General features: G+C 37.6%; 2 protein-coding genes across 7 annotated transcripts in view; one reads left to right on the plus strand and one right to left on the minus strand.

The window, feature by feature from the left end:
* Positions 1-444: 444 nt before the first annotated feature.
* sbds (SBDS ribosome maturation factor) lies at positions 445-3,249 on the plus strand. The gene is made up of 5 exons (XM_056756181.1): positions 445-659; positions 1,016-1,145; positions 1,230-1,430; positions 1,552-1,716; positions 2,738-3,249. Exons 1-5 carry the CDS (start codon positions 532-534, stop codon positions 2,864-2,866), a joined length of 753 nt encoding a protein of 250 aa, XP_056612159.1. The 5' UTR covers positions 445-531; the 3' UTR covers positions 2,867-3,249.
* Positions 3,250-3,971: 722 nt separating this feature from the next.
* Positions 3,972-14,358, minus strand: part of dock10 (dedicator of cytokinesis 10) — a 77,576-nt gene continuing 67,189 nt past the window's right edge. For all 6 annotated transcript variants that reach the window (XM_056756177.1, XM_056756176.1, XM_056756180.1 and 3 more), the window contains 9 exons: positions 13,534-13,640; positions 13,330-13,452; positions 13,136-13,249; positions 9,498-9,644; positions 8,932-9,142; positions 8,307-8,497; positions 7,210-7,310; positions 5,906-6,044; positions 3,972-5,563 (listed from right to left, as the gene is read on the minus strand). In XM_056756177.1, the coding sequence (XP_056612155.1) occupies positions 5,516-5,563; positions 5,906-6,044; positions 7,210-7,310; positions 8,307-8,497; positions 8,932-9,142; positions 9,498-9,644; positions 13,136-13,249; positions 13,330-13,452; positions 13,534-13,640 (1,181 nt within the window). In that variant the 3' untranslated portion in view covers positions 3,972-5,515. The remainder of the gene's footprint in view (positions 5,564-5,905; positions 6,045-7,209; positions 7,311-8,306; positions 8,498-8,931; positions 9,143-9,497; positions 9,645-13,135; positions 13,250-13,329; positions 13,453-13,533; positions 13,641-14,358) is intronic.

Below are 14,358 nucleotides of genomic sequence, written 5' to 3' on the forward strand. Positions count from 1 at the left end.
GTAGCGTCACTGTATTGAATTATTGTAAATGTAGTTCTTATAATGTTATAAAGTGATATGGCTCAAATTGTAATTGTTCAGTGTCTGTCATTTTGTTGTCAGTAGAAAAGTTTTTCCCCGTGTCGCCACTATCTTAATCAATCGAGTAATGAATAGTATAACTGAAACCTTAGTATACACTAGACAGTAGAAGAGAAATGCCCAGATTCATAGTTTATGATCTACAAAATATTTTTCACTTACTTATTAAATATCTGTAAATAAGTTTTGGCGTAATGAAAACTCAAGCTTGAGTTCAGTTTGTGTTTAAATGGCAGTCTTGCCCTCTTCAATATGGCGGCGTCATACGTAGGAAACAGAGACAATGCGTGAGATCGGAATGCGCGAGTCTAATGTTTCGCATCCTCCTGACCTCTAGAGGCGCTATGGCGCTGTCGAACGCTCAATATTGACAGATCGTACGCGCGAGGAACCCACACAGGAAGAGATTCAGAGCTGCGTAGTATCACGTGAAGTTTATTAGAGTTAAACATGTCGATATTTACGCCAACTAACCAGATCAGATTAACAAATGTCGCCGTCGTGAGGATGAAAAGAGGAGGGAAACGGTTTGAAATAGCGTGTTATAAAAACAAAGTGATGAGCTGGAGATCTGGCGCGTGAGTGTGCTGCTAAGTGTTTAAAAGCATGTGTTGTGTTTACTCTTTCAATGTGTAGCATTTTAACTGATAAATGACTATAAGTGAGCTGTACTGAACTGCATCTTATATAAAGGCCATTGCATTGCAGTACTGTTTGCGGGCAGTGAAATATTTGAGATATAATCAAGAGATCTGTCTATTAATGACTCGCAAAAGACTGCAAAAGTCAGATTTAATCATTGTCATATAGATCTTTATATTAATCATTAAAAAAGCAGTCGTAAAGTGCCTAAAGGACGTAACAAGCTATATCGTATGCTGTCATACTGCTTCATTTTATCTTATTCACGCAGTTGTTGTTGAATGTTGAACAGTGATAAAGACATTGATGAAGTCCTGCAGACAAACACAGTGTTTGTAAATGTGTCAAAGGGACAAGTGGCAAAGAAAGATGACCTGTCAAAAGCCTTTGGCACAGATGACTTAACAGAAATATGCAAACAGGTAAGTTTGCTGCTGTGCACAGGTTTTGTTTGTTTTGACTGCGCTTCGTTTCATTTGTCACTTTATATTTTCATTTCTTTACAGATTTTAGCTAAAGGAGAACTACAGGTGTCAGACAAGGAGCGACATAGCCAGTTGGAGCAGATGTTTCGGGATATTGCCTCTATCGTTGCTGAAAAATGCGTAAATCCTGAGACCAAACGTCCCTACACTGTGAGCCTCATAGAGAGAGCAATGAAGGACGTGCACTACTCTGTTAAAGCGAACAAGAGCACTAAACAGCAGGTCAGTAAAGTTCCTAGCCATGTCCAATCTTTTGATACACAATGAGTCCTGAAGAGGTTAAACAATTTTGGTTCATAATAGTTGCAGACACAATAGTGATGGCCATTGTCACCCCCTCCAGGCACTGGACGTTATCAGACTGCTGAAAGAATCCATTCAGATTCAGAGAGCTCATATGCGCCTACGCTTGGTCTTGCCAGCCAAGGATGGAAAGAGACTCAAAGAAAAGCTCAAACCATTAATAAAGGTGGTGGAGAGTGAAGATTTTGATGAAGAACTTGAAATGGTAAGTGTTTAGGACTTAATCAACCCATTCATTTATTCCTTAAACCGAGAGTGATTGAGTAAAAATGAGCCAGAACAACAAAAACATTCACTTTGAAGAGGAAGCAGCAGAAGTGGAAATATTCTGCCAGCAATGCCAATTTGAAACAAGAGCAAAATAATGCTTTATTTATTTTTTGAAGCTATTTAAAAGTGCATTAATCGCTTTCAGTCAACACACAGCAGAGAGGAGTCTTTTCTTGAAAGTAGTTTGCTGTTTTGTTAGGTGCACCTAAATCATCTGTTTATAAATGAGTGGTCGACCAATAAGGGTTTTTTAATGAGTGATAACGATATTAGGAAAGCACTGTGGTCGATTGACCAAAAAGAGGCGGATATGACACAAATACAATTAAATGAGTAAATGAGAGACATACAGAAAATTAGTGAAACTAAATGAACAATTATAGTGTATTATGTGCCCTAGTTAATAACAGACTCGATCACATAAAAGGTCCACTTGACATTATATTTATTGTGGGCAGCTAAACATAGCTTAAAATAAAGCAAATAAAATATATTATTGATACTTACCATACAATTTTTGTATGTCATTCACCTTACACAACCTGTTTAGTGGGAAATGCCTTCTTTACATCTCAGTGGCTTTTTTATGAATAAAATGCTAATTTGCTTTTTGGCGGGCAAACAGGGAAAAAATGATTGTCCATTTGTAAAAATATATCAGTCTATGCCTATAATCCAAATATCGACCACAACAATATATCTATCATCTTTGGTAGTTTTGCACTGCCAATGCAATGCTCCACCAACTGATCTACATGAACCCCATATTCAACCTTGGAAAAGTATGCTTTTGTCTTAGTCGTAGACAAGAAATATCCAAGAAAATAGATTTTTGTCATTTGAGTACAATAAAAGCCCCTCAAGCATCTTTAAATGACCCAGCAGGGATGACCGCTGTAAACTGTACAGAATATTGTCAGTGTTTTTCAATTCATGTTGTCATATCTCCTTTTCAGGTGTGTTTGATTGATCCCGGCTGCTTTCGTGAGATCGATGAGTTCATCCGCTGTGAGACTAAAGGAAAGGGAACGCTGGAAGTGCTCAGTCTCAAAGATGTGGAGGAAGGAGATGAGCGTCTAGAATAACATCCCAATGTGGTCCTCTAACACATCTGCTTGCCTGTTGATTCATTTATAATATGAACTGTGTATTTAATTGATGTCACTTTATTACTTTACCCCTGTAAGCTAAACAACCACAAGTTTTAGTCCCCAAATACTAAGGAACAGTCAGTCTTCAGGTCACTTACATTTCACAAGCAGGTAAAAAAAACAGCTGAAGGTTGCAATAAAGGATTTTGTTTTAAAGTAAATAAAATTATTCACATGCTTAGGATGAAAAGTCGAATTAAAAGTTCAGCATTGCTTATTTTTATATTTAATTGTTCATTATTCAGATGGTCAGATACCATATAAAACATTTCCCTGTTTGAACTGTGTGCCAAATAAAAATATCACTACTAAGACAATGATTTTGAGTATGTGCTTAATGAGGGCCAGTTGTCGTTTGAAGAATGAGGATTGACGTGTTTTTTTTGTGGGCAGTATGAATAAGCAAAGTTGGGCACATGAACAGACAATTCCTGGATCCAAAATCGCCAACATCTCTTCTACATAGTATGCGAAAACCAGCATGCCATACAAGTGTGCATCTTATCCCCTAAGGTCCCTGAAGCTCTGCCGTTACGAAATCATGATTTTTTTCCAAAATGTGTGACCATACAGTCTTCCGACCGTCAGAATGCGTGGACTTATAGTCTTCCAACCGTCAGAATTTGCACCGTAGACGCCCACCTTAAAGGGGGAAAATAGGCGACAGGAGAGATCAAAGGATCAAAAGTGCTGACAAATTTGATTTATGAAAGATAGTGATGTTTTGACTAAACTTCAGTCACTGAAATGTTTTAACCAGTTTCCCAATGCTTACCCTTTAGGAACGAGAACGACCGCTGAACCTTTATCTGCTTCACAGAATTAGAGGTGCAGAAAGTGACCTCACAAGGGTCCATCTGCATCTTCAGTGCTGGTGAGTGCTTGGGTTGTAATGAGGAATGCATTTAATATGTGCAGATAAACAAACAGGCTGGTAATTATTAGATTTCTGTATTTGTATTTTATCAAACGATTTTTCTTTTTTCACTGTTGAACAATTCAATTTAATGTCACACATACGGTAGAAAATGGTCAAACAAACAATCAAATATTTTTAATATATAAAAGAATTTTAAATATTATTTTTTCTTATTTACAGTATTCAACAGTTTACATAAAAAACAGCGACACATTGGCAGTCTTAAAATTGTATTAAACAGCACATGTTCGTGAAATGAGTGAACGGGGTCATTCAGAGAGTTAGGACTGTGTTACATTCACTCGGTCAGAAACTAGAGATGTGTTCAACCAGACTTTGCGGAACTTGAGAGAATGCTGGCCATCGTCCTAAACTCTCAAAACAGTCTCAATATTAGTCAAATGTTTACAACAGAAAACGATGAAATGAAAGCCCTCTAAATGATTTAGAACAGAGATTTGCTTAGTTGAACACATCTAGTCAATAAAAGATCACTATTTTAAAAACAAAGGCGTCTAAAGGCATGTGTGAATTTAATTCTTCCGTCTGTGTATATGAGTGAGATGTGCTACACAACCAAAGACGATCTTATCTAGATGAACTCATCTAAAGGACCCTACAGTTAAGTAATGTCTAGAATTTTTTTGTTCACTCTCGTCAAGACTTTTCCCCCATAAAAAAAACGATTTAGGAACTCTACAGGTTTGACCACAGACATACAGCATTGACTGTTGCTGCGATACGTCAGTGAGTTGCTATACTTAGGAACATCTCTGTAACTATTAAATGGATTGTTTACTGAAGAATGAAAATTCTGCCATTTTTGCACCCTGAATGTGGCAGTTGGTGTCTATGGGTGGTATTAAAGCTCTTGGACTTCAATAATATTGTGATTTGTGTTTCGAAGATGATATGATGGTAATAAAAGCTACAGTTTGTAACCACCGCTAGAGGGCGCACGATCAAAACAACAACAATGGCGCAGCTTGATGATGCTGTGAAGAAGCGTGGAATGATCGGATCTGTTCATACGGGAACGAGAAATCATGTTAGCGGATAAGGTAAAGTAACAAAGTTTTATAAATGTTCCGTATAATTGTGGTTCATAAATAAGTGACTGGTCGAAATAAGCTAATGGCTTGCTAGACGCTAGTCACCACTTCCGCATTTGTCCAGGACACTGTTGTCATGCGGTTTCTACGTTAGTAAAGGCGTTAACAAAGGGGAACGCGGATATGACGTCATTGAGAGGCAACTGCACGGCCCCGTGTCACTGTTAAGAACAGCGATTTTCTCACGATTTACAAGTCGTTGGAAACATTTGAGATACTTCACTTAAATACTCCGCTGAACAAAATATATAACACTAGCTCAGTGGTTTTTGGATATTTTACTGCAAAATTGATACAAACTGTACCTTTAATGGCAGTATTTTAGTACTTCCCTTTAACCAAGAAAAATATTTTTTGATTTTTACAACTCCGTTTGCCAATAAATTATTTTCTTAGATGAAGATCGTAAACTATTAAAATCGGTCAACAAATACAATTCAACATTAATTGCGGCGTCTTTGTATGTTAATACTGTAGGTGTGGCCAGCAATAGTCCTCGGCAGCCATTTTGGACGAAAATGTACATCTGTGTGTTTCAGAAACACTTGCAGCTCAGAGGGCGTTGTGTCGTTCTGCTCCAGGATGTCTGGTGTGGGGAATCTTTGAAAAAGAGAAAAACATGGAATTATTTACTAACAATATAACAAGGGAAATGAGAAATTAAATCATTTAAAACTATAAGCTTATGTCACTTCAACATATACTGTGTAAAGGTGTAAATAAAAGTTAAATGTATTCTGAAGCGACTCCAAAATGTAGGAAGACACAACACTGAGATCTCTCTTATGCATCTTTATATTATAAAATAACATATTATTAACTATTTGTCTTCGACTTTTTTGTTATGTTAGCAATAGAACACATGTACGGTATATTGTCAACTACCCCCATATACACTACACTGTATATCTTTGGTTAAGTTTTTAAATCATGTCTGCTGACCTGTTCATTCATAATGGCGGACAGTTCGGTAAGCATGTCTTTATAGTGAGCTTTCATCTCCATCTGATACTCCAGCTGATCTTCTTTTATAAGCCGCTCATTCACATTTAGGGCCTGCCCACATGCGTCTGAAAACTGCCTGCGGGAGTGGAGAGAGAAGAGCAGTCCATATGAGTATGTAAAAGATAATAACAGAGCTGTCAAATCCATACTGTATTCAAAACATGTCTTTGGACCAGACAAGATTGGTGGCTGGTTACCACCTGATTCCTGTAATGTTTATTGTATTGCCTAAGTGATAAGCGATGGCTGTGACAAAAAAGTATTATGCAGAATATATTTAATTTGAGCGAATATCAAAATACAACAGAACTCTTGACAATGGCGAATATGTGTATTGAACAATTCATTAAGAACAATGTATTTATCTTTAAAGTCCCAGTGAAATAAAAAAATGCATTGCCTGTTTTTTCATGAAATATTGCAGCGTTTGTTGTGTATAGTTTATAAATGTGGGTCAAGTATATCATCTCTTTTTAAAATTCGTTTGCCCTCATAATCTTCAGATAAAATCTGAAAATGCACTACCGTCCTGTAATGACTTGGGCGGAGCATCTGTTAACTCCTCCCCTTCAACTGTCAGTCTGCGGGTGTTTTTATACAACCAATCAAATCATATTAAGAGACGAAAGCCACACCCACTATTTTTCGCAATCCAAATTCTTTTCAACTCGGAAACGCGTCAAATAACAGAAGTAAAAACAATCGCAACCTCTGGTTCACGGGGACTTTAAAGTTAATTTCTACATTTACATTTGAAAATGTTTCATATTTGTGAATAGCCTAACATCAATGAACAACGCACAACAATATTACAACATTTATAAATCAAGGTTTGTTGCTTTAATTACTGTTACTATGTATAACTAGTGTCCTTAATGTGTAAAAGCATATTACCTTTTTAAATGACACAAAATCTAAGCCGCATTAATCAATAGCTAAATTTTCAATCAAATGACCAGTTTTGAAAACTGCTCATAAAGATTTTTTACAACTTATTTAAATCATTTATTTGTTTTGAAAAGTAACCAATCAGTAGTCCACATGTTTTAGGAAATGAACTTAAACTGATGTAGCTTTCACTATGTGTATTGTCTGAATTAACAACAACCAATTATTACAGTTTATTACAGTTACCTCATTTATAAGTCGCTTTGGATAGAAGCGTCTGCTTAATGTCTAATGTAAATGTACAGTTAAGAACATTTCTAAGCACTTGCATTTGTCATTTAACATATACGTACCTGAAGATCTCTTTAAGGAGTTTGACTTGGTTATCAGGGTATTTCTTGGCATTTTTCTCCTCGAGGAAGGCTCGTGCGTATGCCATAGGCCCTGCATTTACCTACAAATTCACACATTTATAATCACAATAAAGATAATGGAAAAGTTAATGGTTGTAGGAAAACCATTTATGAATATAGAATCGCAGTTTTGTAAAATATCTGATAACAGATGAGTATTTGGGGATTTAAAACCAGACTTATCAACTTTGGATGACTCTTCTTAGGAATTATACTTTTGCCTTGCTTTGTTTTTGGTGTGATCATCCCACTTAACATCAAGTTTAAATAAGACATGAAATAATTGGTGTGTGATTCAGATACAGCATGATCTTACTCAGACATTAACATAGTACAGTCACGTCTGCATATATGTGCACATTCCTAATGCTGTTTAACTATTACCATCTCGATGCGTAGTTGACGCGTCTACAAAGATGTGCCCCCCATTTGCGTGCCTGTCGCGCGTCTAGATTTAATTTAACGAATATGCTCGCGGAAAAAGACAGAAAAATGTGAATGTGAATCGGACCTAACACAGCTTTTCGTACTCTTTCACTGTACATGATGAAATCATTTTTAAAATAATATTTATATATATATACATATGAAGAGTTTGCTTCAAAAAATAGGTAACTCATAACTTTATGTTTTTAATAGTGCCTTCAAATTAATATCAATCAAGCTGCAGTTCGTTTCTTTTGATCTAAGCCATAACTCAAAAATATAGCTAACTGACGCCATAAAACAATAAAAACATGCATTTTGAAAGCTTTAAAATGAAGTTATCTCCTTTTTGAACAAAACTCTTCATGTGTGTATATATATATATATAAAAACTATTTTCCCAAGATAAAACATACATTTTGTCTTAGAGAGAGAAGAGGGTTCCTATCTTTTTTCTTAAGACGGAATTTTAGGACGAAAGTTTTAGTGAATCATGATTTGTTCATAAAAACGTTTGTACGCAGGTTTCATGCACAAATTTGTGCGTACGCCTGCTCAGTGAATGAGACCCAATATTTGTAGTGGTTTTCTGTCAATACGAGTCTATTCACCTTTACACTGACGCTGCCCTGCAGTTTCAGTTGGAGACGGATCATGTCCACCTCCTCCATGTTACAGAGCTGATTGAGTTCAGATACTTTACGGCTCATCTCATCTATTGCCACCTCGATAGGGTTCATCTCCGTACTCTGCTGTTCCACCACCTCTATGCGTTTCTTTAGAAAGGGAAAACTTGACCTCGCTGTAGAAAAGAAAGAGAGAGAGACATTGAAAGATGTGGGGTTTTAAGATACTGTAATACATAAACTGGTAAAAGTTGGCAGATTTAATTAAAGAGTACATAACATGAGATCATGAAAACGACATTGCATGTTTGTAATGTAGCCGTGTTTGATAGTAAGCAGTCTGCCAAGTTGTAAATGCGAAGGTGAATGAATAACAAAGTTATTGGCTTGGAAAAAAGATAGTCGACTCTGAATCACACAAACGCGTCGTCCCTAGACCGATTCACAAAGCGCCGCGGATTTACGTCACTTCATATAGGCCCCGCCTACATTTTGCTAGAACTGTCCTCTCTTCCCCCAAAACACTGTAGCCTGTAAGCCTCTTTGGCAGTAGACCAATCACATCAGACTAGGCTAGGCTAGCGGAAAGTATGCATTAAGAAAGTCTTACTGGTCAAGATGGTTCTTCTTTTGCACTGTTCCTCCACATCTCCATGTTTCTTTCCAGAAAGTGTGAAGGGCGTCTCGAAGACAAAGCGCTCGATGTTGTGATGCTGCTCAAAGTCAGTCTTCTTCTCCAGTTGTTCTTTCTCGTCAAAATAAGGCACTACGTAGGTCACCTGGATGTAGGCAAATCTGGGGTCCAGGTCTTTGGAATTAACCTGTGAAAAACCACAACGGGAATGAATGAACCAAACTTTTACCCAGAAAACCCACGATTGCTTAGAGATCCCTCTATCCGTTGCGTTTCACTCCATATTTGAGATGCTGGAGACGTGGGCAAAACTTTCCTTTTTAATCTCATTGGTGTCTAGATAAAGTTATTGAGATAGACGTTTTTTATCTAGAACATATATTTGTTGCACAAAAGGTTCTCTTTAGCGGAGAAAGCTTTCAAAGCCTATGGAAATGTAAGAAAGAAATAGCTATTTTAACGTTTTTTAGTGTAAGGCTGCAAAGAACCCTTTTTGGTAATGGGATGAGGAAACATAAAAAGCAAAAGAAACCTGAACACACCTTGTTGGAATCTTGGATCATCTTGACATTATCAGCTCCAAACTTGTCCGAATAGAGTTTGAGGAGCCTTTGAGAAATCTCTGACAGTCCGGTGAGTTTCGGCTCCTTATAGATGAACTCCCGGCTCTCCTCTTCTTCAAAGAAGCCCTGTCAATACACAACACTGCACATGAACTACACATCTGAGCCCGGGCTGAGGTAAGTGGTCAAGTTAACTGTGAATGCAATACTCGACAGCAGTGTTCGACAAAGCACCTGCTTCACAATGCTTTGGAATACATCTACACGTGTTCAGGATTAGACGTCAGGTTTTACAGAGGACAACAACCATGTTCAGCAGAATTATGGTACAAAGATAAAACCAAGTATGATGTGAATACACGGCACACGTATTAGGGCTTGAGGGTAGATTAGGAGGGTTAAGCCACTGAAAGGTAAACAAAGAAGAAACAAACCAATGATGAGAAAACTTACCACTGCCTGATATACGTAACATACAGGAGAGAAAAGCACAGGAGGTGTTTAAAGACAAGGGGCCTCATTTATAAAACGTGCGTATGCACAGATTTGATCATAAAGAGTGCGTACGCAAAAATCCACGGCAACGTTCATATTTATAAAAAGGGTCTTTGACGTGCTTAGCGCCTTCTGCTTGTCTGAGTGCTGAAGGTTTTTGGGAACGTAAGTCATTCTTGCCGCTCGTAGAGGATTTGGACGTTGACTGTTGCTCTTTTGTATATATCTAACATTAATAAGACATTGTTAAAAGGCGGATATCTGAAACGGTTCAGCTGCGCACAATTTCACGATCATTTGCGATTTATAGATTTCACATCTGACAATGAGGCGTACACGTGTTTTCTGTGCGCACGTTCGATCTATGAATCACACGTATGCACTTTGAGAAATGATCGTAGATTAGCACGGTTTCTACGCAACATTTTTTAAATGAGACACAAGGATTTGGAAGAAAAGTCAAATCCAGAGGAAATCTTCAGTTTTCGTTATTTGAATAAAATATTTGTTTGCTAATGTTAATAACATCAGACAACAGTTTGTAGAGAAGGACTGGATAGGACTTGGCTAAATACTCTTAAAATATTGTTTTTACTTACAAATAATTTTGCGATATAAATTTTTGATACTTATTAAATGAAATTTAATTTAATTTAATTTAATTAAATAGTAAGTAAATTAAATTAAATCAAGTTATAGATTAACAACACACTTTATAAATATTAAATATCAAACAATTCCTATAGTGAAATGATTTGTGAGTAAACATTTTCTTGAGATTATTAATCCAAGTCTTATCCAGTCCTTCTTTACAAACTGTAGTAGTAGTAGTACACTTAAGTCTAACGCTATTAATATTAGCAAACAAATATTTTATTCAAATAACCAAACCTGAAGATTTTCCTCTGGATTTGTCTTTCCCTAAAAATCCTTGGGCCTCATTTATTAAATGTTTCGTATAAACCGTCCTAAATTTGATTTTACAATAATTTCTCAAATTGTGTAGGTGTGATTCATTATAATACCATGTATCATTTTACTTCCAAGCAGTAGAAAGGGAGTGAACGGGTGTTGACTTTTTGAAGCTCCAAAAAGTGCATCCATCGCTCAATGAAGCGAATCGATGCGTTTAAGAGAAATATCCATATTGACAGCGCTATTAACGTTGATGTCTAGCTTCCATTATCCCGTTACTGCACGTGAACCAGAGGATGTTTTTCCTGTAAATGACGCAGCCCCGTCGAAAGTTCCTGTGATGAAAGCATCATTTTTCGTTTTGAATCTAATAGGATACCATTATCTCTGAGAGGAAGCTTTCGTCAGTGTCATTTGCTAGAAAAACAAGCCTCAGGTTTACGTGCAGTCAACGTTAATAGCATAGTCAATATGGATATTTCTCTTAAACAAAAGCATCGATTCCATTGGAAGGCCAAATGACCTTTGTTTAAGACCACAGAGCCGTGTTGATGCCGTTCTTTGATCGATGGATGCACTTTTTGGAGCTTCAAAAAGTCGATGCTTGGAAATAAATGATACGTGGTATTATAACTCAGACAGCATTATTCTTCAAGAATAAAGTCATATTCAGTCAGGATGCCTTCAGGGTGAGTAAACATGGGAACATTTTGATTTGCCAGTAAAATATCCCTTATGTCAATGATGTCACGGTTTTGTGTTGCCTACGTCTGTTTTTTTCAAAGACATGAAACCCGTGTGCTTGCATTTTCACCAATGACCACACAGTTTCAGCTACTACTTTGATTTACTGTTCTGCAGCGTAACCTACATCTTGGAAGTGTGGGTAAATTAACATAAAATTCATGTTCCTGCAATCTGACCCAAAGGTAAGGATCAAATGTGAGTGGTTTGTTCAAGAAAAGTGGGTTAGACCGGACAACCCCTCCAATTGGTTTAGAATGTGAATGTTTTTGCTTTTTTCTATATAAAAAGCACAGCTCCTCCATTGAATATGTGTTTATGAATCTTTTCAAAATTTGCTTAAAAAAAACAGTCACACATATTTGTACTGCATAAATCAAAGACAGTACGTTCATTTTTGGGTGAACTATCCAGGGGTGCGTTTCCCAAAAGCATGGTACATGGTCTACAGGTCTAGAGCTGTGGTTACAAGCATCCTTCCTTATTATTATGACATGTAGACTTAAATGCATCAAGCTTTTGATCAAAGTAAGCAAGTGCAAAGAATGCAACATGCAGTGCATTCCATATCCATCACTCGAAACATATACAAATTTAATTGGCTATCTTTAAGTTTTTCAAGGAAATAGAAGCGCTGTTTTTTTTAAAGTGTGCATGCACATGACCTGTATGCACTAGGACCCTGGGGAATCCCTAGGCGGAATGTCAAAGAAGGAATTAAATATCATTAAATAAAACAAAAGATAACAAAAGTAGTCCTTAAATGCAATGTATGTTATTTATAGCAATAATTTGACATTAATTCAAAGCTTCGGTGCGACGGGGACCTTTGCTGCCGCACCCCTGGGTCGAGGTGGGGTGGCTTTTGTCCAAGCGGGAGCGGGGGAGTGGCCACCGTCCGCCAGAGGCCGGAGCCTGCGTCTGTCCGCCCAAGGGGGAGGAGCAGGGAACGTGGAACCCGCCCCGACTCCCAGATAAAGGAGGAGCCACCGCCGGCCGCCAGGGAACTATAATTATTTTTTTTCCTTTCTCTTTCCGGCCGTTTATATTTGTATTTATGTTATTGTTCACCGGTGGTTGGCCGTGAGGGGCCGCCGGCTGTTATTACTTTATTAAATGTTTAAATGTCTTCCGGTTCCCGTCTCCTTCCTTCCTTTTATTGAACCTCTCTACGACGTCATTACCGCTCCACCTGTGTGGCCTCATCAACTAGATTGCTGAACCAACTTGGTTCAAACAATTGCTCGCCGACAGAGTTACTAGGGTTTGGGGAAACAGTCGTTACTTCATCGTTAATTTCCCCAACGATGCATCTTACTATGGTGGTTAACCAGCGAGTTATGTCGTTGTTCGAGAATAGGCACCCCAGAATAGGTTAAAACACCATTTTAATCCGACAGATGTACATTTTTTATATTATATTATATATACAGTGTGTCTGTTTGCCTGCTTGAATGTCTTACCTGTCCATAAAAAGCCACACGGTAGTATCGACCAAACAAGCGTTTCTCCGTGTTCACCACCTCTGTCACCTTCAGGTACGAGCGATGAATGTCGTAGTACAGCTCTGATAAACGCTACACACAACACACAAACACAAGGATGCTCAATAAATGCTTCCCTCGCTCATGAATCCACCAAAGAGAGAGTACAGCACCTTGAAATCTCGTCTCTTCTCAAAGACGACTATCACAGGTTTGTTAATATCGGCAATTAGCTCGTATCGCTCCGACTTCCACAGATAGTCCACACACATCTCCAGCTGCTCCACCAGTGTGTCCTGAACACCAGACAGAGAGCAAATTCAGTCTGTGTGATTGGACGCTTATATCATTTTGAAATATATGTATAGAGGATTAACCTCAGTGTAAGGAGTGTCTTGAGTCCCAGCGTCTTCCTTCATTGCGCCCTCTTCTTTAACATTCGGAGAGATGCTAATAAAGGCTGCGCAGCCCATACTGAACAAAGCTGTAGTTTAACATACAAACACAGAAGCTGTCAGAAGCAGAACATTGTGCATTGTATCAGTCAATTGGATCTCATACATGAATCTAATCGTCTGTTTACTCATCGATCACTTCCATTAGTTTGACTTTATCCATCAATAACACATTATTAATCATTCCAAATCAGTCTTACAGTAACAAAAACTGAGTATAAAACATTATCACATTACATGAAGACGCAAACGTCCTTGAAATGTGTCATTTGTAGTCGTGTAAACATCAGGTGAGGTGTAAAAAATGTGTTTTTGGACTTACCTCTGGACACACAGTCAAACCAAAAATTATTCAGATATCATTCTTGAAATGTTTTTACTAGTGGGGGCACGACGCTTTTCTTTATGAATGAAATATAAAGTAAACTGTACCCAAAAAGTCTTCATACAGTGGACTAACAGTAAAATTTTGGACCAAATTATTCATACATCTTAACATGAGCATGTTTTGCTCAAGTGTTTTTCCTTTAATTGCAAATGCGACTTTTTAACACCACAGACTGAACAAAATTAAAGTCCCAGTGAAATAAAAAGTTGGAATGCCTATTTTTCATGAAATATTGCAGCGTTTATGGTAAATAGTTTATCAATGTGGGTCGTTCTCTTTTTCAAATTCGTGTGCCCTTATAATCTTTGGTTCAAATCTGATAAAAGCACTTCCGTCCTCTACTGACTGTCCATGTTAGG

The sequence above is a fragment of the Triplophysa dalaica genome, chromosome 9, assembly GCF_015846415.1.
Source record: "Triplophysa dalaica isolate WHDGS20190420 chromosome 9, ASM1584641v1, whole genome shotgun sequence".
NCBI classification, from domain to species: Eukaryota; Metazoa; Chordata; class Actinopteri; order Cypriniformes; family Nemacheilidae; genus Triplophysa; species Triplophysa dalaica.